General features: G+C 49.0%; 1 protein-coding gene across 1 annotated transcript; it reads right to left on the bottom strand.

Moving 5' to 3' along the window:
• Positions 1 to 321: 321 nt before the first annotated feature.
• PSTPIP2 (proline-serine-threonine phosphatase interacting protein 2) lies at positions 322 to 24,628 on the bottom strand. The gene is made up of 15 exons (XM_072859107.1): positions 24,547 to 24,628; positions 15,104 to 15,204; positions 12,797 to 12,874; positions 11,819 to 11,853; positions 10,598 to 10,704; positions 9,828 to 9,890; positions 9,282 to 9,380; positions 6,749 to 6,794; positions 6,274 to 6,353; positions 4,607 to 4,705; positions 3,974 to 4,070; positions 3,593 to 3,674; positions 2,474 to 2,508; positions 1,886 to 1,943; positions 322 to 1,688 (listed from the first exon to the last, which is right to left on the bottom strand). Exons 1-14 carry the CDS (start codon positions 24,577 to 24,579, stop codon positions 1,894 to 1,896), a joined length of 1,005 nt encoding a protein of 334 aa, XP_072715208.1. The 5' UTR covers positions 24,580 to 24,628; the 3' UTR covers positions 322 to 1,688; positions 1,886 to 1,893.
• Positions 24,629 to 26,488: the final 1,860 nt, after the last annotated feature.

The following is a 26,488-nucleotide window of genomic DNA, read 5'->3' as shown; positions in this document are numbered from 1 at the left end:
CTGCAGTTCATGGCTAATCACAAGTACTTGTTCTCATGCCAGCCTTCCTTGGTGAGTTCTCTCCCACAACTGTCTTGGTACTGAGCAAATACTGAAATAAAAGCTGAGCAAGGATATGCTTTTGTAGGCTTCATTCCAGAAGAGGCAACTCACACCACCCGAACATCCTAGGGTGCTTTGAAGGTGTACCAGCCCTAGCCCCGACAGAAAGTGAATGTGACAACCTTTAAAAAAAAAAACATATCCAGCATGTGAGTCTCAAAACTTACTTTTAAAATATGTATTTAAAGAACTAGGACTACAGCAGGCTCCTTCAGAAGAATATTTGTACACTTGCTCTTTCAGAAATAAAATAGGACAACTGATACCTTGACATGCACTTTGCACAGTTTATTATAATGCAGCAGGACAGATGTTAAAGCTCACCATGATCTTCTCCGCACAAGGAAATACAGTAAAAGCGCTGGAGACCGGTGGCCGTAGGCACACACTGAAGTCATGCAGATTCAGCTTGAAGAACATCATACAACTAGCAATTCCTGTTGCTCTGAAGTTAGTCACCTGGCACCAGGTTTAGACAGCTAACTTGTGTGCTGGTCACCATGTCCTGTGTCCCCGTGTCCAGTGTCATAAGGCACTGAGGAGCTGTTAAGCAACCCTGTACACAGGGACTTCAGAGAGACCAGCAGCCCTGAGGCATATGAGCTTCTGAATCAAAGCCATAATCATATATACACTAACAAAAAGGGCATTTTGAGGAGACCTGGTCAGGAAATTAGTTTCATGGCTCCAGGCCAATGGTTTGTTTCCAATGGCGCATAGCCAGAATGAGTCCAAGTTCAGGGATTCCCAGAAGTTAATCAAATGGGGGTCTCCAGAGCCTACCAGGGACAAGCTATACCATGAGCCTAAAAAACTGCAATCCCCTCATTGGAGAGGTGGTTGGAAGAGCTGACCAACTTCCTTCAGATCCTCAACGACGCTATAGGATGCAGGACTTCACAGCAGGTTTGTGGTGACACAGCCTCTCGCGAGGTAGCTGTGCTGTAGACTGCTGCACCAGGCAAGCTGCAAATCAGCTTCAGTATCAGTGCTTAAGCCTGGAGCACATCTACAGCTAAGCCAGACCCATGGTCTCCTCCATGGTTGGTGCTCCTCTAAGTAAGCTCCCTGAGAGACATGACTGAAATCAAATCTAAATTACAAGTTTAATCACCATTAAGGAAAGACTTTAGAAACAGGCAAAAATATAACCTTGAGATCTGAGTGGGATACATATGCCTTCAACACAAGCCAGCGTGCCTAAAGCATTGCAACACTCCTCTCAGCCCATATGACTTCTCTAGTTATCTGGAGCGTGGGAAGCTCCAGCCTCTCCCAGATGGCTGCACTTTAGAAGAATTTCAAATAAAAAACTTCTTCTGACACAGAAGATCGCCCTGTGTCCAGGTCCATTGCTTATATTCCTTTTCTTCCCCTAAGTTTGAAGATGGGATATCCATCCAAGGAGTTTGCTGATCAAAGGCACAGATTTTTAGTAGGCACTTTCTGAATGTACAAATAATTATCAGAGTCCTCAAATACTTTCATAAAACGGAGAAGCACTTCAGCTCTCTGTGGCTGGGAATAACTGGAAACACCACCTCTGCCACACTGGCCAGACGAACGGTGTCTTCTGTCTGGAGAACCTACAGAACATGATTGACAGCATCTAAACCACAGCTCCAGCTCAGACAAGCAACAGGAGGGCTGATGTGATCATCACTCCCAGTTGGTCACCACAAAATGTCATCCCTTAACTGGTGGCCTTTCTTTCTCCACTGTACCTCCTCTGTGTAGCTGCATCTCATATTAAATCCTTTCTTTATCAAATGTGAGTACTTACTGTGGCTATTAGTGATGTAACAAGCTGTAGCCGTCAACTGTGGCGTAATCAGGCTCACCTGAAACACAGAGCACAAAAAAATTAGGTCTGCTCATGAGAAGTGCTCATTATGAGACTTCATGCAGGACAGAAACATCATGCACCGGCCACCTGTGTTAAAGGGATGGGAGGTAGGGGGGATGAGACTCAAAGAGATGACTTGATATGCCCAAGAGCCAAAGCAGGGCCTCATTTTACTGAGGCCAACTACAGTATCCCATCACTAAAGTGTCACTGGGAATGATACAGCTCGTGCTGCTGAAGCAGAGAAGGGCCCGAACTGCAGAGGCAGGTGGGATCCCAAGCTTAGACATCCTTAAGCTTCAGAAATGCCTACACGCAGGGCTTTGATCAGAACTTCTCCTGTGTCAAACCTTGCCTCCAAAGTCAGCGCCCAACTTCCCAGCATCTTTCTGTGGCGACCGGACTTAGAGCAGGAGCTTCATCTAAAGCAATCCCTTTAGAGAGCTAAAGCTCGTGATCTGATGGGGAAGAGCAAGCGCAGAATTCCTCTGTGGGGCCAGAAACCCCATAAAGCAAGTAACTCACCTGGCGCGCTGGTCGGGGTGGGTAGAGGTGCCCTCCTGCACAGAAGGAAACACAGAGCTGAGGATCTGCATGGCCACAGGACTCCCATTGCTCTGGCTCTGTGCTCCCCAACTGCCCTCCCAGAGCTGGTGGGAGGGCAAGAGGTTTGGCCAGCCTGGGCTTTATGGAGACCTGGTACCAAGGCATGTCATGGTGGGCTCACCACCAACAGCCTGCTTGGCAAATACAGGAATTGAAGTTGATACAGTGGGTGAGAGGAAAAAGTAACCAAAAAGCACTAAGTTGGGGAAACATTCACAAGTGGGCCTCAGGGCATGCCTTTTTGCATGCCTTTGCCCAGAGTGAGACATCAGGAAGCCATAATTGGTGGTGACTCCTCTCCTGACATGACAGCCAAAGTGGCACACTCATCTTTAGCAAGAGTCTTTGGCCCTGAATCCTCATCTTCCCCCTGGCAGAAGCATCCTTCACCCTGTCCTCCCTGCCCAGCTTCTGTCCCAGAGGAGTGAATTCAGCTCTGAATTAACCCAGAGGAGTGAATTCAGCTCTGAAACAGCTCTGCTGTTCCTCCCTCTACCCACACATGCTTTTAACTGATCCATCTCTCCTCAGATAGACAGACCACAGAGAACCATGCAGGGAAGCCCAGAAGGTTTCATTTTGGTATCAAAGGCTGCTCTAAAAGGGAGCTCAGATTGTTCCTAGAGAGAGCAAGACATGAAACTGCCTTGCTTTTCTGCTGTCCGAGTACCACAGCTGCTCACCTCAATGCAAAGGACTTCTGGAAGAGGCTTGTCACAAGAAAAAATGAGCACACCCTCACCACCTAGCACTTTCAGAATAATATTGCCACCCACGAGAAGGGAGAAATAACCCCAAAAGGGGGAGCAAAAACCTCTGACTGGGCTTGAGGTGGTCCTTGAAGAGCTTATAATAGGCAGCACATTGGCATAACTCCTGCTGTGGAGAGTGATGGACTACATAGCATGGGAAATATTTTCCACTAATACTCCCAAGTCAAGCCTCCAACAAGACTGAAAGCAACAAAATATACCTTTTTTTTGGGGGGAGAGCATCATTTGCAATAGCAATTGCAATTGTACATGTTATGTCCCTTACCTTGATATAGGTGCAGGAACCATACTTCTCACAGGAGTTGCATTTCTCTGTGTATTATAGTAGTTTTCATAAACAACAGGAGCTAGGAAAAGTTAACAATAGTAAAGTACAGACCTTTTACAAGCATAAACTGCTTGTCAACACCAACATTGAGCTGCTAAGTCTTTCCTCTCTCAGGAAATTAAAAGTTACAGAAAGGGGAGATTATCTTCAGGAGCTGGTGATAAGTGGCAGAGACTAGTGCTGCATGCTAGTGAATGAAAGGAGGGATGTTGCAAAATCCATGTTTTTTGCATCCAGACTGATGCTGATCAGAGCAGCAGCTCCACGAGGAGTACAAGGAAGTCACCACTATTTTGTGAGATTGTACTGAGCTCTTACCTGGGGCCAAACTTCCAGTTTTGCGTAAATTTACAAAAAAATCAATATCCTTCTCAATGATGCACATTTCTAAACTCTTGCGGATTTCCTCATATTTCTGCAAAAGGGAAATAAAAAGCATTTCTATACATCAGGTCAAAAAACAAGAGGGTTTTTTCCAATTGTTTATCACACATGGGGTGAAAGCCCAATGCTCACCCAGGACACAAGCTTCAATGGTAGGGGAATCATAGAATCATAGAATCATAGAATCATAGAATGATTTGGGTTGGAAGGGATCTTTAAAGGTCATCTAGTCCAACCCCCCTGCAATGAGCAGGGACATCTTCAACTAGATCAGGTTGCTCAGAGCCCCATCCAACTTGACCTTGAATGTTTCCAGGGATGGGGCATCTATCACCTCTCTGGGCAACCTGTTCCAGTGTTTTATCACCCTCAAAAAACATGGGAATCCCAGAGGCAACCTCATCTGCAAGAGCTCTGGCCAGAACCTTCTGTCTGCACGCTCGTGCTGGTGTCTGGTGGCCGATCAAAGGCCACAGCCCAACTCGGACATAACACAGCTCGGTGCACAGGAAAGCAAATTGGGCTTTGCTTTCCAAACAGAAAAATTAAGATTTTCATTTGACTTACTTCATCATTCTGGACACAGTCCTGGGAGAGCTGGTTGGCGTGAAGCCAGAGGGCATTGCGGAAGTAGTTGATCCGCTCGCACTCCTGAGTCTCAAAGAACTGTAACAACACAGACAAAACGGCCCTAACATCTTTAAAACGAGAGCAAATCTCTTCTATCCTGAATGTTTCTCATCCCCAAGTGCCGCTACAAAGATGACTGTCCTCAGTGAGACGCAGGTGGTGGTGGTCTCCTGCAGGAAACATGGAAACCATGAGTCCTCCAGCTCATCCAGAGGAGAAATCATCCCTCTATGCAACCAGGTATTTCAAAGATGAGTGTTAAGCTCAGGAAGGTCTGCAGGACCGATGTGGAAGGGGTCACCTGGCACACCGCTCTCTCTGGGGAGACCAAGCCAGCTTCTAAAGGCAGTGCATGTTCCCTAGGCACCCTGTGGTCCTGCAGTCCCAGCTTACTTCCCTCCCACAGGTATGGAGCAATAAAAAAGCACTGGGGATGTATGAAAACAGAGGTGCATTGACTGGCTGCTCTTCTCCCTCTTTCCTGCCTAGCCCTTTCCCATGCAGATTTAAACCCAAGTATTTTGAAATCTGTCTGGTATACCTCAATTTCACATGCTTTTACTCATTTCCATGAAAGATAACCTTTCATCCCAAGTGTACATATGCACTTGTTATCAGTTATGACCTTTGCAACACACCAAGGGGAAAACCTCCATGTGATCCATCTGCGGAACTGAAACTACTGCTTCCCACGCCCCACCATCAGAGAGGCTTTTGGAGACCCCAGACACCAAAAGCACACCAGCACTGAGACACCAATGCACACCACACAAAACAGACAGCAAATTCCATTTCAAAAGGAAAAAGTAAATTAGAGGCCTGAGGAGAAATAGCTTGGGAAGGGATTGGCATGGCTGGGGATGGGAAGACCTTTTGCAAGCTTGCAGCAGACCTGGGATAAAACACGGATCTCTGCAGTCTCTGTCCATCCCTCGGTCACAGATCACAGGCGGCTGCAAGACACAGGTCAGCAGCAGAGCAGCTACATGGTCCTCTCGCCACCAGCTCTGGACTTACCCAGCACATGCTAGAAATCCTTTCTAAACCACTTCACTATGAGACAGTCTGCTTTAGGCTGATACAACAACTCGGAGGGATTCCCACACTATCACATGCACCAGGTGAAGGGCTCCTGGTGCATGGGGATGGCTTCACCCAGCCTGCATCCCCAACTCACCACCTGCCTCTGCTGCAAAGTAATTTAAAGTCTTTCAGAGTTTCAGAGTCTGCTGGGGGGTGTTGCAGCTATAGCACGTATTGGCCTTGAGTCGCCAGGTGTGCAGAGGTGACCATGACTGTGACTGTTCAAGATGATGGCCACGCCAAACGTGCACGCAGGTAATGTGCAAAAATGTCACTAGTTAGTGCATTGACTCTGTCAATTTTAAAAGGTGGTGGAAGAAAAAAAATTTAAAAAGAGTGGAAACCTGAAAGTTGTGGGATGTTGAATCCAGAAGCCAAGCATGAGACACACGCAAGCTTAGCTGCAACACCTTCCAGAGGAATACAGAGAAGGCAAATCTGCACTATCCCTGACCCCCGCAGCAAGGAGATGGACATCCAGAGGACCATGCTGCCACATGAAGGCATTCTGGGGCATTTACCTCGCAAGCTTTGATGTGCTCTTTCTGCCATTCTTCCCGGATCTTCTCCAGTGTGGTAATGCTCTGCTGGTAACTCCTGTCTGTGAGAGAAATCATATTGTCATCTGATTAACATTCATTTAAAAAACCCCTTTGCTAGAAGATAACATGTGAAGCCTGAAATGGCTGGGGCATCAGGGAGAAAGCAGCAGTAATGCCTGAGGCTCGGCTGTGGGTGGGCACTGCAAGGGGACGCAGAGCCGCACAGCGAGGCGGAGGGTCCTGCCACAGGGAAATGGTGGGAGCAGCCTTGGTGGAGCCATGCAGGCTTCTCCAGGGCAGGTGTCCACCTCTAAGTGTCTTGGGCACGTGTTTCTGAGGAGCCATCCCTGACCCAAGAGCTGGAGCTCACCCAAGAGCCATCCCATGGCTTCACAAGACCCTGCCCTGGGGAAACGCTCCCCTCGCCCTTCAAACGCTGCAGTTCCATGCTCACCAGAGTCCTCCAGAGCCGATTTTGTCTGAGCCAGCTTCACAAACAGCTGCCAAAAATGGGAGAGAGAAGAAAGGTAGAGGAGAGCCCTGGTGCATCACCGATGGCACTGCAGCCCAACCAGGTGTGCTGGTTTTGGCTGGGATAGAGTTAATTTTCTTTATAGTAGCTAGTATGGGGCTATGTTTGGGATTTGTGCTGAAAACAGTGCTGATAACACACTGATGTTTTAGTTGTTGCTGCACTAGTCAAGGACTTTTCAGCTTCCCATGCTCTGCCAGGTGCAGAAGAAGCTGGGAGGGGACACAGCCAGGATAGTTGATCCAAACTGACCAAAGGGCTATTCCATACCACATGACGTCATGCTCAGTATATAAAGCTGGGGGAAGAAGAAGGAAGGGGGGACATTCGGAGTGATGGCGTTTGTCTTCCCAAGTAACCATTACGCGTGATGGAGCCCTGCTTTCCTGGAGATGGCTGAACACCTGCCTGCCCATGGGAAGTAGTGAATGAATTCCTTGCTTTGCTTTGCTTGTGTGCGCGGCTTTTGCTTTACCTATTAAACTGTTTTTATCTCACCCCTCGAGTTTTCTTACTTTTGCTCTTCCGATTCTCTCCCCCATCCCACCAGAGGTAGAGCGAGCGGCTGCATGGTGCTTAGTTGCTGGCTGGGGCTAAACCACGACAGTCCTTTTTGGCGCCCAACGTGGGGCTCAAAGGGTTTGAGATAATGACAGATTTGATTGGAATGTGCCAGATAGATAGAATTTATAGCTGTTATTGCTGTTAAACTATTAATCAGTAGGCTCCTGTGCTTGCCATGGGGCTTGCTTGCCTTACTGTATATTGGAGTCTAGGGCTCATTAGTGGCTGCTTTTTGCTTTTGCTGCTTGCCGTGCTGCTGTACTGCTGATCATCTTAGGCTGCTGTGCCTGGGAACATTTTGATAACAGCAATGGCGATGTGCCTGGGCTGGCAGATGGCCAGGGCATTGCTGCTGTTTCTGTGCTGCTGTACCGGACAGGCTGGAACTCCAGTGTGAACTCGAGTCGAAGGGACTGTGACCTGTGGATGAATCCACGTGGGAGCAGGACACCCCGAAGCATCTGTGCCCATGGATAAGCCCATGCCAGAGCAGGTATATCTTGAAACGTCTGTGGCCATGGTTATGTCTGTGCCACAGCAGGTATACCTCTGAAGGGATTGTGGCCCAAGGATAAGTCCACACTGGATAAGGTGCACCTCGAAGCATCTGTGGCTGTAGATGAAGTCCATGTTGGAGCAAGTTTACTTCTGAAGGGACTACATTCTGTGGATAAGTCCAAGCTGGAGCATAGGCACGGGGAGGAGTTCATTGCAATGTTAAACCCTTGTGCCAGGATATCCTGGCACAAAGGGACCAGGGGTGGAGATTGTAATGGATATACCTTTAAATTGTTGTAACCCATGATTTGAGTTGCATGTTATAGGAATTACTACAGCCGGAACCACCTGAACAAATGGAGGAGAAGCCTTACAAGAAGCAGTGCAAGTGCAGCAGTGACCTGACCTGAGCTGGCTTTGGTGCCCAATAACTCCAAGCAACACACCACCTCTCCTGTCCTGAGTGACCACCATAACAGATGGAGCCCAAAGTCATGGACTAAATGAACTCAGTGGACATCTTGTGGACATTTATGGACATTTTACAGACATTTTATAGGGGTGGTCCATAGACTAAGGGAATGATATGTGTGTATTATATCAAAGGATGGGAAGGGTGACGGTGGGTAATGAGAATGTATTGGATAGTGTGAGACCTGAGCATGACATAAATGGTATGGAATAAGGGGTGGAGAATGTGCTGGTTTTGGCTGGGATATAATTAATTTTATTTATAGTAGCTTGTATGGGGCTATGTTTGGGATTTGTGCTGAAAACAGTGTTGATAATACAGAGATGTTTTAGTTGTTGCTGCACTACTCAAGGACTTTTCAGCTTCCCACGCTCTGCCAGGTGCACAAGAAGCTGGGAGGGGACACAGCCAGGATAGTTGATCCAAACTGACCAAAGGACTATTCCATACCACATGACGTCATGCTCAGTATATAAAGCTGGGGGAAGAAGAAGGAAGGGGGGGATGTTCGGAGTGATGGCGTTTGTCTTCCCAAGTAACTGTTACGCGTGATGGAGCCCTGCTTTCCTGGAGATGGCTAAACACCTGCCTGCCCACGGGAAGTAGTGAATGAATTCCTTGCTTTGCTTTGCTTGCGTGCACGGCTTTTGCTTTCCCTATTAAACTGTCTTTATCTCAACCCACGAGTTTTCTGACTTTTACTCTTCTGATTCTCTCCCCCATCCCACTGTGGGGGGAGTGAGCGAGCGGCTGTGTGGTGCTCAGTTGCTGGCTGGGGTTAAACCATGACACCAAGGAACATCATCAGCCCTCCCGTCTCACCCCAAAACCCAGAGCTGGGAGGAGAGCCATGGGGCAGGAGAGCTGCAAGAAGAGACACCCCTTTCTCCCCCTGCCCCACGGCCACCCCCCTCTCCGTACCTTCTCCTGCTGCTTCTGCGTCACCAGGTTTGCGTTGCGGTGCACAGCCTGTTCTGCCTCATCCTTATCCCTGCAGCGCTGCTCATAGAGCCGCTTGGCCTAGAAGAGCCACCAAACACGGCAGGAGCGTGTCAGCAAGCAACAAGATGCAAATACAGCTCACACGGGAGGCTTTGGAGGAAAGCACAGCCCACCAGTGAAGAGGTGGGCACAGGCTGCCAGCAGAGCAGGGGACGGCACGCAAGGTCCCAGATGCCCTAATGCCTGGGCAAAACCGACCTCACAAGACAAGCTGCTCTTTGTTTGGGATGAAAAGCTCATGGCAATCAAGTCCGTGACATCTAAATCACACTGCAAGGCTACCACCGGCCATGTCCCTGGCGTACTCTTCAGTTTTTCTGAGCACACCCGGCATACCACTCGTGCAGACACAATGTAGAGAGTTGCAGCAAAGGAGGAAGACCCTCGCATTTAAGTCTGCCCCAGCGGTGTGCATGTTAGTAGCGTTAACCCATATGGCAAGAAACAGCAGCACATTTGCTTTACCTCCATGGTCTTCTTGTACTGCAAATTCCTGTTTTTGTGAATCGCCTCCATTATCAGCTCTATCTGTGAAGACAACAGACCTGGACTCAGCACATCACTGACCATTGAAGCTCCAGGATGGACTACATGGCTTCGGAAAGGAAGAGGCATGGACCAGACTGAGATAGGTTTAAGGACCTTCATCCACCCAAAGCATCTCCACAAAACCCATCTTTTATGCATGTATCTAAGCCTCCACTTGTGTATGCAAAGGAGCTCTACAAATGAAATCCTAGCAATATATAGTACTGTATCATCTCCATAGGGTCTGGCAAAATTGGGAAGCCCACTCCCCTCTGCTAGGTCCAAACCAGCCCCTGGTTCTAGCAGTTTCCCCTCATTTTCCAGACAAAGGAGTCTCAAGCCAGAAGAAGTTAAAAGGCTTGCCAATTTTAGCAGACCCTATGGAGATCATACAGCACTATATATATGTTTTAAAAACATTCCTGGTTGAGGCTGGCATCCCTGGAGCTGAGTCCCTGCTATAGCTGGCCCCAAAAGGCACCCAAAGGAGAAGACACGGCAGTGAGAAGAAGGAAGTCGCAGATTGCCGCACAGTTCACCAACACGGTTGCAACATGTAGGAAGGAGCTCAGGACTTCCTGGCAGCAGCAGGCACCGGGAACACGGAGGGGGCTGAGGCACGGCAGGAGACACCAGCCAGGAGCACCCCATCGCTGGGGCAGGATCAGCGCCCTGCGGCGAAGGCGTGTGCTCCTGTGGTGCCTGACCTTTTTCCGATGCAGTTTTTGCTTTTCCCTGAAGTCCTCCATTTTCTTTGCTTCCTCCCGAAGGGTTTGCGCCAGCTGGATGTGACCTTGCCCCACATTTTCCATCTCTGCAAAGAAAAAAAATTAAATATATAAATATATATATATTCCTAAGACTCTGTTGCTCAAGTCAACTGTTGTAGCTGACATCAAAGTGACCCAGAGACCCCACATCATGCATCCCCTTGCAGAAACACATACATTCAGCAGCACTTTTGAAACAGCCTCCAAGCAGTGCTTGCCTATGTAAGGAGCTATTCAGGATCAGTCCTGCTGGGGCCTGCCCTTCAGTTTAAGAAAACTCATATCAAGAGAAGTTATTCAAACAAGCACAGTCACATCTCCCCCTCATCCAGATGAATTCAGACACGTTTCAACACATCGCACCCTGAAGCGGCTGTCTGAAGGAAGCATTGCCCCAGGCTAGCAGACAACGAAATTGGGGCACAGGAAAACTAATGCTAAAAAAGTCTCAGGCTCATTTTGCTGAAGGTGAGCAGCCATACCGTGAAACACCACCCCAGCAAGCTTATCAAGGGAGCTAAGCCAAACTGTAGCTCACGATTCAGCCCCCAGAGCTGTTCCAAACCCGCAGCTATTAATAGTGAGCTGCTGTGAGGGCAGAGCCTTGTCAGGGAGGTCCTCCAAGGTACAGGGCAGCAGACAAACCTGGCTGGGGTGGAGGGTGGACTCAGCACAGGATAGCAGAGTGCTAGCCCTCAGGGTAGGGATGCTGGCTGCCTGTACCCTGCTGAGCTGTGACACATGGCAATGAAGGGACAATATAAGGTGGCCAAAGCATCATCTTTTAGATGCTCCAATTACTGCATATGTATGTGAAGAGGGCAAGGCGAGCCGGCCCAACAAACTCCAGCTGATCTTCACATGCACAGCTTCTGATGTACAACGCAAGCACAACCTCTGAGCTGCAGCCAGCCATGAAAGCCCAAGAGATCCCCAAAGGGACACCCCGTGGGTCTCCTCTCCCACCCGTGCCCTAGAGCGCTCCATCCCAAACCCCACATGCTGGAATGAGCCTGGCCAGGAGGACAGCCTATGCCTGACCCCAGCATTGCGCTGTTTTGGAGGTTTCTCTGCTATTTTCTTCCCAAGCAGCTGCCTGCAGGCTTTGGCGCTGCCAAGTGCCCTGACAAACTTGTGTTTGTCAGAAGAATTACTTACGTTGCTTGAAAACATCCAGGGATCTCTTCAGCGTGCTGAAAAACAGGCAGAGCATTAAAAAGAGTGGGAAAGTATGGCCAGGTGCAGGCATCAGCAGAGCACCTCTCCCAAACCAGATAGCAAGTCCCTCACTCAATGCTGGCCAAAGCAGCTCGAAGTAGGTTTATTTACCCTCTTTACACTTCCAGCTTTTTCCCTCTTGGCAAGTATAACAGCTCACTTGGTTTGAGATCTACTTTACATCTTTCTGAACACTGGATGCTCTTGAAAATCCCAGCTTTCATGGCAAATGTTTCAGGCAACCTCCTAAAAGTATCATTTGGGACATATGAACACCTTCTACATGGTGCATTGGCCAGTGGTTGGAAATGCAGGGAACTTTTCTCCCTATTAATATTGTACGATGAAGATTTCTGAAACATTTTATGTGACACCTCAATATAAAACTGTAAATAAATTATCACAGAATATCAGACCGGGCATGTATAAAGTACAGAAACAAAGCAGGAAGCAGAAGGTGCCAAGGGTCACTGGGGAAATGGAGACCCACTCATGGAGCCAACCGCAGCAGCCACAGCACCCCTGCGGGGTGGTAACACACTGGGCTTTGAAGATTTGCATGGTTTGAGTCAAGGAAGTACCTGTACTTCCCTCTGGTCACAAAAACAGTCAGGAGCAGACCCAAGGTCTCATGATCCTCAGCCCTCTGCTGAACCGCCAGCCCATGTCTCGCCTGAGCATCCACGATGCTTTGGTTAGTCTACAGCTGGTGGAAACTTGGTGGAGTCCAACTCATTTATTGGCAAAGGCCAATCCAACTGCACTGTTCATTCACAAGACCGATTTCAGATCATCTTCTGGTAGTGTCCCAATCACATTTCAACACTGTTTTGTCTCTCTCAGCCTCCTTCTTTCTCCTTCATTGCTCCAAGTAAGGACACCCATAAAAGCAAAACACACACAGGACTGTGAACTTACTTCAGCTCCGTCTGCCCACAGGGCTTCTTCTTCAACAAGTTAATGAGCTCTTTGCTGTATTTTTCTTCTATAGTTGCCCTGCTGAGGAAAGAGAGAAATGAGAGGAAGTTCTCATTTCAGAAACTGATACTTGTTTGCAGCAGAGGCCAAGACCCACTCTTAACATCCTCCCTATCTTCTGACCTGCTGCAAATGAACTGTGGACAGTTGGCTGAAGGAAGACTGTTGTTTGCAGTTACCCAACAGCCTTTTTAGTGAAAACACTTTGTTTTGCTGTGTCTGTGGTCCCAATGTGTTGCTCTCCCCATCTCCCCATGGCCAATGGGTGCAAGGACCACCTCTGCTGGAGATGGAGGACTAAGCAGCCAGCGCAGCTGGTGGGTAGATGCAGCCAGGTGAGTCACCTGAGTAGTTTTTAGCTCAGTTTCCTATGGGAACAAGGCTTGTGCAATCACACATTTTCTGCATCTCGGCCATCAGCATCTGTCGGTCCATCCACACAAAGTACTTTTGAATCTGATTTGACTGATTTAAACCAAATGTGACAGAAGGGAGTAGGCACCTCAAAGATCACTCAGCCACCATACATGCACCCCAAAGCTCATCTGGGCCATTTCAGCTCTTCAGGACTTTTAAAAATGAGGCAATAGGTACTCTCTCCTGCCTGCCTCTGGTCCTTAGGGAGAACACCTGAAGAAGAGGCCACATCTTGTTAGGTAACATAAATAACACCTTTGAGAGATCGTATTGTCCTTCTCTCTTGGAAGAAAGAGGTGGGGAAAAAGAAAGCCTATGTGTTGCAGTTGAAGAACAACCAGCTTTCTGCAGTTGCTTTGAAATCTGTACAGACAACCAGGGCTGGACTTGCTTGGTCAAATGTAGATATCTCCATCTGGGCAAGCTGCCCTAGCTGTCTGCAGCCAGTGGAGAGAAACAAGTACTGCTAGAGGCTTGCACTAGGAGGTCTACTGGATAAATTAAATAGCTTCCTAAAATGCCTGTATCTCTAACGCAGATGCCTATGCTGTTGATTTTTAGAATTTGGCAGTGGGGTTCACCTAACTTAACTCTTCAAAACTCCAAAGCTTGTAGGGAAATGGAAAAAATAAGGATTATAAATTGATCTTTTTCCTCTATCTAACAATATTCCTGTGAATTTCCTTTTGAGACAAAGCATCAAATTGAACAGGCATGTTCTCCATGGCTGAGGCCATGTAACAGTCATGCTGTACATGGAGAACTGGGCCATGTTCAGAGAGGGGTGCCAGTAGCAAGTCCAGGTCCAGCCTCTAATCTCTTCCTGGCTAGACACATCAGTGGGAACCTACACCTCCTTCAACAGCAAAGAGGAATGGGGCACAGGGTGTGGAGAAGGCTTTTTGCACTCTCTCCGTTGTCACAGATAAGTGGGACATGGTTCTCGGTTCAGCGGATGGTTCCTTGGGCAGCTGGAAAGCCCAAATTTTCCTGGAACATGTGATTACAGCTTAGACAGATGTAGGTGCATTAGACACTTTTAACTGCAGGTTCTCCGCCTCTTCATCCCTATTACCTTTGTTCTAGGCTGTTTTGTACCAAGTCTTTTATTCAGAGGTTTGTTTTCTCCAGTTCTCAATACCAAAATTACATTAATTCAGGGTTGTTCTACAGCACTCTTCATATTTAGCTACTGCTAACCAGGTGAACCATAAAGTCAAAGTACATGACCAGACCATCTCAGTTGTGCCTTTGTAGCCACAGAACCTCTACTTAGGCCATATTCTCTGATTAATAAATGCACTATCTAATGGTACTACTTTAACATAAAATCTGTGGGCTATCCATAATGTACAAAGACAGATTCAGGACAAAGCTGTGCCTCTCCTATACCAAGGTCTTCACCTGATTTTCTGCAAGCTGAACTGCAAGGTGAACTTCATGGGAGAGCGTGTGGCCTGAGCAGGCCACCAACAGCTGCAAACACATCAGTACAGATGTCTGGCAACATGTAATACTGAATTATTAAACTGCTCCTGATTCCTCTTTCTTTTTAACAGACAGTTCAAAATGTGAGCATCAAGCCCTGGGCACCATCACTGCCTCGCAGCTGAGGATTCCTGGGCATGGACTTCATACCACAGCACCAGCCATGCAAGGAAAGGACAGTGTAAGAAAACAAGTTCCTCATCAGTCAACAATCAAAGGTGTTTTAACATAGTGGACAGTTAAATGTGACAGAAACCAAACTGGGAATACAAGGAGTAGAAGTAGTGCTACCACCTCACTTCCCAGGTTCAACCCAACCCATTTTCAGAGGCAGCTCCATACCTTTCCTTCAAAAAGTCTTCAAACTCTTTGCAGTTCTTCCTGCCGTCATTCAGATGTTGAATGATGCTGTCGTAGCCAACTGTGCTTGTCAGATCTGTACTCTGAGAACACAAGAACAGGAGCCACGTCCCCATCAGTGCAGTCCACAGCCACTGCCACCTCCAACGGCATCTGCACAAGCAATGGCTCAGCTGGGAGCAAGTGTGCAAGTGTGTCTTTATGAAATAAGATCTTTAATTTAAGTCAGATTTCTCAATGTGGATTATTTAATAGTGGTTATGGGGGAGGAAGCAAAACCCTCATGCACTTCTTTGAAAATGGAGTCTGTTAGAGAAGACTGTAAATCAAAGTGTCTGACATCCTGCCATACATGTGAAATAATCATCTGCCAGAGTGCAGATTCTTTTAGGGGTGGGAGAGGCTCCAGAATGAGAACAATGGTGGGAATTTGGGACAAGGCACTTTGATGACTTACAGAAAACAGAAGAGCTCAGTCCTACCACATCCTATTGCTCCCCCCGGCCTAAGCACAGCTGGCCCCATGGCACATGGCATCTCCTCCTAGGAGCTTAGCTGTCAGCTCTAACTTAATGAAATCAAACACTAAAAATCCTCCAAGTCTCTAGATACAGCCCGTCTTACTACTACTCCTCCCAGTTTCTGCAGACATGGAGATGGATCTTGGTTAGTATTGACTTGCACTATTCTGGGCATCACCCTCACATCTGGCTGTGGGAACCTGCATCTGGGCTGGAGGTGAATTTAGCAGACCTTTCTGCATGGGATTGGCTCAGCTATGGGCTTCCCTTGCTGCCTCCACAGCAATGTATGGATGCACCCAATGACCGCTGCTGCAACAGCCTTCTCTTTGGCCTTGAGAAAAGCAACCCTGTCCCACTCGCATCAATTCAAAACACCACTGCAAAGATCATTTCCCTAAGTACCAGGTCCTCCCCCACCACTGCTGTATGCCCTCCAACACATCACACAGGGCTAGCTTCTTCACTCCCCAGAAAACAGCCATGGAGAGGTCCTGCCTCCACCACCCACAGCACGGGGCCAAGTCCCATCTTCCAACCCAGGGCTCTCAGCCCTGCAGTGCCACTCACAGTTCCCATAGACTTCTGAAGGATCAGTGCTTTCCTTTGAATTACTTCTTTAAAACATATATTGTACTGATGCTTATTAAAAAAAAAAAAAGATACATGCAGCAATGATGTAGGTGGGCTAGGATGAAGGTTGACTAACTCTACTCCATTCTTTCCTCATACCCATGCCTGGAAGCACCTTAGGACAAAAAATGGATTTTTGCCCTATGACTGTTGAGGATTTACCACCCTGGAGACCTGGACCAAGAGCAGGGCTCCTAAGTGCTATGATAATACAAAGAGATGATCTGACCATGAGCTCTCCTTCACTGGAAGAAGACTGAAGCAGATGCAGGGAGCTGAGCAGAAGGTGCTACCTGTCGTCTTCTGCAAAGAGGACCAGTTGGTGTTGCATAGAACAGCATGTATGGGAGCAAAAAATACAGGGAAAGAGGCTGCAGAAAGGAAGTAATGGTAGGAGCAGATATGAAACTCAGGGAAAGGAAGCAAAAGCCACAAACAGTTATTAAGCTTGAAAAGGAATAATGGCAGGATGAAGAGATTCAGGAAATGGTTCAAAGCTAGGATGAGAGTACGCAGAGAACTGGCGTGAAAGTGTGGGCAGCAGAAGGGGGAATTTCTCAGGAGTTCATACCTGGTGCAAGAAATGAGGAGGAACAGGGCTGGTATTTGTGATAAATGAAGGATTTAATTATGTGGGCTTGAACATCAAGTCAAGGACTTGAACATCAGTGGCCAGAAAGCAAGAAGTGAAGCAGAAATCTGGTGGAGTGGGACCCACAGGAAATCCCCGGGTATCCCAGATCAGCTTTGCTCCGTCTGTGGCATGCACGGGAAGAGAGAACTGTGGAGCAGGACCTAAGCAGAAACCAATACAGTTTCTGTTTCTTTACAAAGCACGAACGTCCCTCTAAAATGGGCTTATTACTGATAAACCCACAACCAGTTCTCAGTTTGCATCATGTCTTTGCTAATTGGGTCTGTTAAAAAGGAAACACACTTGCACTGAAGTCAGTCTTCATTACAGTTGCAAAACACAGGAACATCCTAACTTGACTTCCTATCCCCGGTTTCAAAGGAAATAAAATGGATGCGGAGAACAACTGTCGGTTGCTGCAAGCCCAGGCAGGACGGAGCAGTCAGACCCATATCGCTGCGTGTCAGGGGGCACCTGAAGGCTCCTGCATCCTGCTCTACTGCCTAGGACACTTGGGCTCACTGTGCCAGGCAGAAGTGCCAGGGGAAAAATTGGGACCATCCATCAAAAATGTGCACTAAGCTCTTTATTTTGTCACTCTTCCTCCTCCAGTAGAAGGATTTAATTCTAGCACGTATGTATTTCCTAAGCACCCAAGGCTGGACCAGACCTCACAGTACAAGGTGTTATACAAAACATGGGAGGTAACAGAAACAGTGGAGGTTTCCAAAAGAGCTGCTTCCAGGCAGGAGGAGCTCCTGGCCCAGAAGGAGCTGGGCAGGGTTGTATGCCACGAAACCAGCCTTCGCAGCACCCTTCTGGGCAGATGTTGGCACAGAAAGAATAAAAAGGACCAGCATGACTGCTCATGGGACGTCCCAAAGGCAGGGCTGGCAGGGAGCAATGAAAGAGGAAGGGCAACACGGCGAGCACAGAGCCATGGGCACAGAGCACAAGATTTAAACACATAATAAACTAAGCCAAAAGCAGGTATGGAGCATGGGGAGTTGCACCAAGCTCTCCCCAACCAGAGGGATGCAGGAGGATGAGCATCTCTCCTTCCACCCTGCAGCATGTGGCTGTCCTGGTCCTCCCCGCTGGGCAGAGCTCTGAGCCCACGTGCTATTTAGAGGACAGCCCATGGGGACTACAAACAGATGATTTCAAGGTGACAAAGCAGCAGCTGATGTTTCCCGAGCCCGCGGGGCTCAGCAGGATGTGCCCCCACTTCCTGATCCGCTGCCTGGGTTTGTGCTATCCTACCAATGGACTCGATGAGGAGAAGGAATTTGTGTGCTGCTTGTGATGTTTTCAATTTTGTTTGCACTTTTAGCCAAAAGAGGGGCTAAAACACTCCAGGGGTGATCTGAAATCACGTTATGACCTTATGTGAGTCACAACTGAAAGGAAAGCTGCTGAGCTTGACATTTCCATCTCCTACCCCACTTTACATGGAAAACCACCCTACAAAGCCAATGGTATGGGAGAATCATAGAATTGTTTAGGTTGGAAAAGACCCTTAACATCATCGAGTCCAGCTGTTAACCTAGCACTGCCAAGTCCACCACTAAACCATGTCTCTAAGCACCACATCTACATGTCTTTTAAATACTTCCAGGGATGGTGACTCAACCACTTCCCTGGGCAGCCTGTTCCAATGCTTGACAACCCTTTCGGTTAAGAAATTTTTCCAAATATCCAATCTAAACCTCCCCTGGCACACCTTGAGGCCATTTCCTCTCATCTTATTGCTTGTTACCTGGGAGAAGAGACCAACCCCCACCTCTCTACAACCTCCTTTCACGTAGTTGTAGAGAGCAATAAGGTCTCCCCTCAGCCTCCGCTTCTCCAGACTAAACAACCCCAGTTCCCTCAGCCACTCCTCATAAGACTTGCTCTACAGACCCTTCACCAGCTTCGTTGCCCTTCTCTGGACATGCTCCAGCACCTCAATGTCTCTCTTGTAGTGAGGGACCCAAAAGTGAACACAGTATTCGAGGTATGGTCTCACCAGTGCTGAGTACAGGGGCACGATCACTTCCCTGGTCCTGCTGGCCACACTATTTCTGATACAAGCCAGGATGCTCTTGACCTTCTTGGCCACCTGAGCACACTGCTGGCTCATATTCAGGCTGCTGTCGACCAACACCCCCAGGTCCTTTTCCACCAGGCAGCTTTCCAGCCACTCTCCCCCAAGCCTGTAGCGTTGCATGGGGTTGTTGTGACCCAAGTGCAGGACCCAGCACTTAGCCTTGTTGAACCTCACACAATTGGCCTCAGCCCATCGATCCAGCCTGTCCAGATCCCTCTGTAGAGCCTTCCTACCCTCAAGGAGTCTGTCCCAACCTTCCCAAAAATGAAAGGTTTGGGGCACTGCACTGCTCACGAACCATCGCTTGAAAGATCTTTATTTATGCAGAGCTCTTAGTATCTCTCCTCAGCCTTACCTGCTCAGAGAAACACAGCATAAGCTGTATGTCTGTTTTAGTAGTCAGAAACACCGTGCAACAATAAATGACTGTGCTATTCCTGCTTGCAGTCAGTACAGCCTCAAAATCACTCAGGGTCCTGCAGAAGTTGCTGAGACCAAGAAAAATGCTTGTGCTGGTGCCTGCAGAGAGCAGGGTGAGGGGAGCAGGAGATGCTGCAAGAGGTGCAGTTCCTCCCCATCCCATAACCAGGTGGGTACAACAGGACAGACAAAACTCATCGCAGGGAGGAAGAGGACTCGCTGCAAATTCACCCACCTGAGAATGGCATCCTGCAAAAAGCAGCTTTTTGATCAACAATTTTCCATTTGACGTTTCCTCCCTCCTGTGCCAACACATCTACCCTGCTCATCCCAGAGACACAGAAAGCAATGGACCATCCCGCCTCAATGCAATTACTTCTTCCCACAAACCCCACCTTGCTCCTTTCAAACGACGACCTGAGGATTTCATGACGCTGCCAATAAACTCCACCAAGCCAGTCCCCATTTAGAGAAGGACAAGCAGTGCTAAGGGGAAGTGAAACAGCCCAACCAGCATCACGTCGTGAGTCAGCAGCTGGGGAATGAACCCAGGAGCCCGGGGCTGGCAGCCCCCCATCCCCCAACAGTGGGGATGCAGAAAAAGGAGTCTATCCCCGGACAGCCTCTTGAGGCTAAAAAAAATCACGGCAGTGAAGAAGAAATACAGCTAGTCACAGCTCTGACAAAATACCATCCATAACCTGTGGTAGCAGGTTCCTTTGCAGACACCAGCGCTCCCTTGCTCTGCAGTGAGGGGCAAAGCATTTCTTTTCCCCCACGCTTCGTTTCTGCCTGTCGTGGTTTAACCCCAGCTGGCAACTAAGCACCACACAGCCACTCACTCACTCCCCCCTGGTGGGATGGGGGAGAGAATGGGAAGAGCAAAAGTAAGAAAACTCGAGGGGTGAGATAAAGACAGTTTAACAGGGAAAGCAAAAGCTGTGCATGCAAGCAAAGCAAAACAAGGAATTCATTCATTGCTTCTCATTGGCAGGCAGGTGTTCAGCCATCTCCAGGACAGCAGGGCTCCAGCACGCGTAACGGTGACTTGGGAAGACAAATGCCATCACTCCGAACATCCCCCCCTTCCTTCTTCTTCCCCCAGCTTTATATGCTGAGCATGATGTCATATGGCATGGAATAGCCCTTTGGTCAGTTGGGGTCAGCTGTCCCAGCTGCGGCCCCTCCCAACTTCTTGTGCACCCCCAGCCTCCTCGCTGGTGGGGTGGTGTGAGAGGCAGAAAAGGCCTTGACTCGGTGTAAGCACTGCTCAGCAACAACTAAAACATCCCTGTGTTATCAACGCTGTTTCCAGCACAAATCCAAGACAGAGCCCCATACTAGCTGCTCTGAAGAAAACTAACACTATCCCAGCCAAAACCAGCACACTGCCATTGGAAAAAGAGATGCAATAGCTCTTTCCTATGTGTTGGGGGAAAGAAATAAGTGTTTTCAGATGCTTTGCTGCATGCTTTGTTAGAAAATTAAATATGCCAGTACAGTGTTTACTGCAGATGACTTGCCTTGAGCCATGGATTGTTTTAGCAGCATCACTTTTTCTTGGTGTGAAAAATAAATATTTGGGAGTTTCTAAAAGATTTAGATACCTAAGTCTTATTTTCAAAAATTGCTTGACCAGACCAACCTCGGCGAGAGTCAGCAGGTCTCAGTCTTCAGCATTATTTGCTTATTTTTTAAAATATTTTACCAAATGCTTCTTCTTAATGCACTTTGGAACACACTGCAGAGAGCAGAGCTATTACTTTTGTTTCCTTAAAAGAAAAATGACTGAGAATCCACTCTCCAAGTTGCAAGCTGTTAGCCAATAGATCAGACTTAAAGTGTGTTTTAGCATTATCATAATTTCTATTTTTCCTACATAGTTTTACAGGTGCCTACAAGGACCGAATGATGAGACCCAAAGCTTTGCTGTTGGGTTACCCAAAATACTCTGCAAGAACAGTCTTAGGGAGAACCAAACACGTACCAAGAAAATTATTAAAGTGAAAGAAGAGACCTCACATAATGAAAGAAGAACAGCAAGTTGCAAAAACAAATGAAAACAAAACCCCACACTTGCTCAACTCATGGCAATCACTACAGGCAGGGTAAGAGGAAACAAACATGATCTTTGGTGTGTTTTTATTTTTACACAGCTCTTGCAGGCAGCTGCAGGCAGCACAGGCTGCAGGAGGGAGCGTCACATGAGCAGGGGCATTCTGGGCAATGCCGGTTTAAGGTCCTCCCTGCCCTCACGTGCAGCTTTGGGCATCTGTGGACCACAGCCCCTGGGTGAGCAGGAGCTGCGGTAGGATGCAAAAGAGCAAACCCCTTTATTTAAGGGAATTCATCATCTTGAGCTGAGACCTAAGAGCATGAGCAAACTCAAATGCAGAGAGCAAACTCAAATGCAGACAGCAAACTCGCAATGTGCTTTCCCAACGTAGTGCATCATGAGCATCACGCCATGAACTTCAGCAGGGACCAGGTTCCAGTGCAGGAAAAGACAGACACATGAAAAGAAAAGAAAGAAAAACCCACCAAAGAAACCAGAACTGCCAGGGTTTAAAGCTAAATCAGTCTCCAGATGAGGCTTGAGGCACAGCCCCGCCACCCTGGCAGAGCAAGGCAGGGCTGCAGCTTGTCCCCACAAAGAAACTGGGTGGTCACAGAATCACAGAATCGTATAGGTTGGAAAAGACCTTTAAGATCATCAAGTCCAACTGTAAACCTAACACTACCAAGACCACCACTACACCATGTCCCTAAGCACCTCATCCAAACGGCTTTTAAATACCTCCAGGGATGGGGACTCCACCACTTCCCTGGGCAGCCTCTTCCAGTGCTTGACAACCCTTTCAGTGAAGTAAAATTTCCTAATATCCAGTCTAAACCTCCCCTGGAGCAACTTGAGGCCATTTCCTCTCATCCTATCACTTGTTACCTGGGAGAAGACACCGACCCCCACCTCTCTCCAGCCTCCTTTCAGGGCGTTGTAGAGAGCGAGGAGGTCTCCCCTCAGCCTCCTTTGCTCCAGGCTGAACAACCCCAGGTCCCTCAGCCGCTCCCCATCAGCCTTGTGCTCCAGACCCTTCCCCAGCTCCGTTGCCCTTCTCTGGACACGCTCCAGCCCCTCAGTGTCTCTCTTGGAGTGAGGGGCCCAACACTGAACACAGCATTCGAGGTACGGTCACCGTTCATGACCAGCTGTGTTTCAAAGCTGCAACACCAAAAACAGCTCAGCTTTTGGGGGGTTTGGTTAATTTTTAGACTTTGTCCCATCAATTGGAGTATCCCTCCCCTGGAGCCCTTTCAAAATCTCCCCTTTCCCATCAGGCTGTCCTGACCACTGCGAAATCACGTGCTTTGGCTAAGAGTTCTCCTTCCCTTTTTGGCTTAAGCAAAGTAATCTAAGAGGAAAAAATCGCAGGAGGAAGTTTACACTCTCTCACAGCACTTAACAGCAAACCAAAGCCAGACAAGCAGCCCTCTGCACCTCATCTAAATTTGTTTTTTTCTGACCATCTCTCATCCGTGTGTCGTCCCCCCCGCCCTTGCAGCTGATACACAGTCACCAGTACATGGTGTGGAGACTGGTTGGGGTGGTACCTGCCTTTTCCATAGGCCAAACCACCACAGCAGGGCCTCGATCTCTCCACTGAGTCACATCCATCACGCTCCCATCCAACCTCCGCCCCAGGCATGTCAGTCAGGGGGGAGTTGAAGCACACAGGCTTTGGAAAGGAAAAAGCCAAGCAAAATCCCTGGCAATGCCAATAGTTTTGGGCTCAGCAAGAGGATTATTCAGTAATTAGACATGTTTGCTATAAAAGGGACCAGGCAGGCATGAGCGCCCCGTGCAATGTCCCGGCTCCTCCTCGCCTTCGGGGCTTGGGGCAGCTCCCGCCCTGGTATTTTCTCCCACTGAGCTCCCTCCTCCAGGTTCCTCAAAAAGCACCACACCGCAGCAGGAGAGGAACAAACTGGGCAGTGCTAGCTGAAGCCAGCTCCATGGCGAGGACCTCTTCTTCAATCCAACGTGCCACCGAAGCACGACAAACCATGTCTACTCAACTCTCCCGGCATCAGTTATTCCCCCCAGCCTGGGGGATGCTGCCACCACCCTCGCATCCCTCCCCTCCTGCACATTTACAAAGCAAAGGGAGCACCGTGGAAATTTCTCGGGCAACAAATAGTTGAGAAACAGCTGCCAGATGCAAAGCTGGCTTTATTTTCCAAGCTGGGCTCAATACCTATATGGGATTTACATATTTGATGGCGCTATGCCAGATAACACACTAATGATGCTGGGTGAGCCCAGTGCTCTGCATTTACTCCTCTTATTCCACAACATGCAGCAGCCCCAAACCCAGCACCCACTCCTCCCAGGGCCCACGCACCTTCACCCAATCCTACAAGACGGGAGCTGCTTCCCAGGCATCATCTGGGAAACCCTGAGCACTGCCATTCACAGACAGGGATTTTCAGCCCCGAAAACCAAAATTTTGTAATTTATTTCCTGGTTAGCAGTACCTGGAACGAAGGTCCACACACCAAGAGGAACCAAGCAGCCACAGCACCAATGCTCTGCAGCAGATAAGTGGCTATTCAGCACTTCTCCATTCCCAAAAGCACAGTTCAGACTCAAAAAAAATAAATTGCGGCTTTCCCCGAAACCGTGGCTTCTCCTCCACAACTCGGCAGCAGCGCGCTGAGCAACACGCTCCTAGTCCAGGAATAGCTCGACACCAAAGGACACTTTTTGGCCATGGTGCCTGCAAGTAGTTCACTGCTGACCGATTAATATTATGAAACCCTCCGCCCGGCACCGACTTCCTCCAGCAGTGCAGCAGCAGCTCCCCAGGGCGTATTTTGGCTGCATGGGGCAGCTTGCACAGCCACAGCTCTCAGGACACGCGTGGACGGGCAGTGCCTGCCGGGGGATGCTCAGAGCCTCCGGTAAAGGCACTCAAGGACCACGAAGGCGGCTTTGGAGCCAACTCTGACCAGAGAGGGGTGACCCCCCCGGCCCCCAGCTGTGATCCCCCGCCCCCAGCTGTGACCCCCGCTTCCAGCTGTGACCCCCCCGGCTCCGGCTGGGTCCTACCCCGCTCCCCCCGCTCACCCAGAAGTGGTCCCTGAACCGCGCGTCCCGCATGCTGCTGCTGCTGCTGCTGCTGCTGCTGCTGCCGCCGCCGCCGCCGCCGCTCCCGGTCCCGTCCCGTCCCGCCCCGCCCCGCCCGGCCCGGCCCGGCCGGCCCCACCCCGCGGCGCGGTGTCCCCACCCAGCCACCCCCAACAGCGCGGGTACGGCCACCCCGCCTGCTGCGTGGAGCTTGGCGGTGCGCTCCTGGGTCTCCGTGGGCTGGAGGGGGATGGGATCAGTGGGGATGCGAGGCACGGTGGCGGAGAAACCCACTAGTGACGGTCAAAGCCCATCGACCCGCACGGCTGCGCGAAGGAAACACGGAGCGGAGGGTGAGGATCGCGGCCGGGCCCACTCGACCTGCAGCACCTTCCCCACCTGGCTTGGCCAGAGGTTGCCAGAGTATTTTGGGAAGGTTTCACCATACCCATCCTGTTCTTATCCTTAGTTGACTAGAGGACACTGCCCAAGACAAGGCACTGGGTGAGTGACCTCTGAGCAGTTTTTAGGAAAGATGAAAGCAGATGAGAGAGGACAGTGTGACAGAAAGCCTGAGTCACACCCGCTGCCATAACATGCTGCCTTGGCTTTAAAAGGGAGACAGATAAAGCAGTCCAGTAATGTAAAAAAAGGCATTTTCCACTTACTGAAATAAATCTGCTCAGTTGTGACCTGAGGCCCCTGCCACTTAGCAAATGTTTCTGAGGTTTATACTGATGAAAGGAGGTTTGCATGGATTTTGCTTTCAGTGTTCGTGGCTGCAGTTCCTGACCCAGCAGCAGAGGTAGCATCACATCTCTGTTTCAGATCTGAATCAAATCTGCCCAGCTGCAAACACAAAAAAAACTCCAAGGTGTGAATCCTGCAATAAATCTTCAAGTTTTCTCCATCTGATCTGACTGCACTGGAAGGACGCACTTTTAGGACAGGCAGATAAGCCTGAGTGGGATTGAGACCCAAAGTGAGCAGGACAGAGTAGCATGGATCAAGGCACAGCAGCTCAGGGCAGCGTACGGCAACAGTCATCATCAGCCCTGCAGCAACAGCTGCACTTGACAGCTTTGGCATCACCTGCACAGAGAGCGGGTGTTATCACAGCACTGGTAGTTACATGCGACAGGACACCATGCTGAAAGAGCGTGTTTCTGGGATCTTTCTGTGATTTTCCGAGTCAGCTCTTCAGCTGATATAGTGGGACAACCCTGTGCACACTCCCAACAGAAGAGGGCACAAACCCTCACCACAAATCCACACCATCACAACCCATTCGCTATTTTTTCTGCTTTCTAGCACCACCAAGCAGCCAGGGCAGGCCACAGCCCCTCTCAGGACTTGCGACCAATCCTTCAACACCAGCCCCTCCGCCCTTTTGTCTGACTAGACTGATTTACCACACAGTGCTTTAATGAGGAAATTATCACCTTCCTAAGTCACAGCAGCAACAGGGCAGAAATCAGGACTTCGGAATATTTACCTGTTACCAGAAACAAAGATATCTCTGTGCAATTTCAGACTAAGACAGCCCTGAGCTTGGTGCTTTCCAACCACAGCAGCATGCAAGTAAAACACGACACAGCAACACCGGCAAGTAACTGGGGTTTAGTCGCTGTGCAAGAACAGAGCAGCAAGCTGTGAAAGCTGTCCTGGAAGGGACAAGTGATATAGGGCAGCCAGAGCAAAAAGGTTCCAGCACAGTATTCCCACACCTGTGAAGCCTCCCAGGCACCTGTTCTGGAGCTGTGCGTAGACACAGCATTGTGAAACATAAGAGCAATGCCACAGGAAGACCTCCTCCAGCAGCACAGCACTACTCTAACATGCCAGCTCTTCCCAGGAAGATGTCCAACACTTCTAGACTAAAAAAGTGTTTATTTTTTCCTGTACTGCAGAAGCAAGAGCTCACACTCTAAGCACTCAAGCT

Source organism: Ciconia boyciana, chromosome 4 (assembly GCF_034638445.1).
Source record: "Ciconia boyciana chromosome 4, ASM3463844v1, whole genome shotgun sequence".
NCBI lineage: Eukaryota > Metazoa > Chordata > Aves > Ciconiiformes > Ciconiidae > Ciconia > Ciconia boyciana.
The sequence above is the reverse complement of the archived record's forward strand: the minus strand, read 5'-3'. Positions and strand labels throughout refer to the sequence as shown.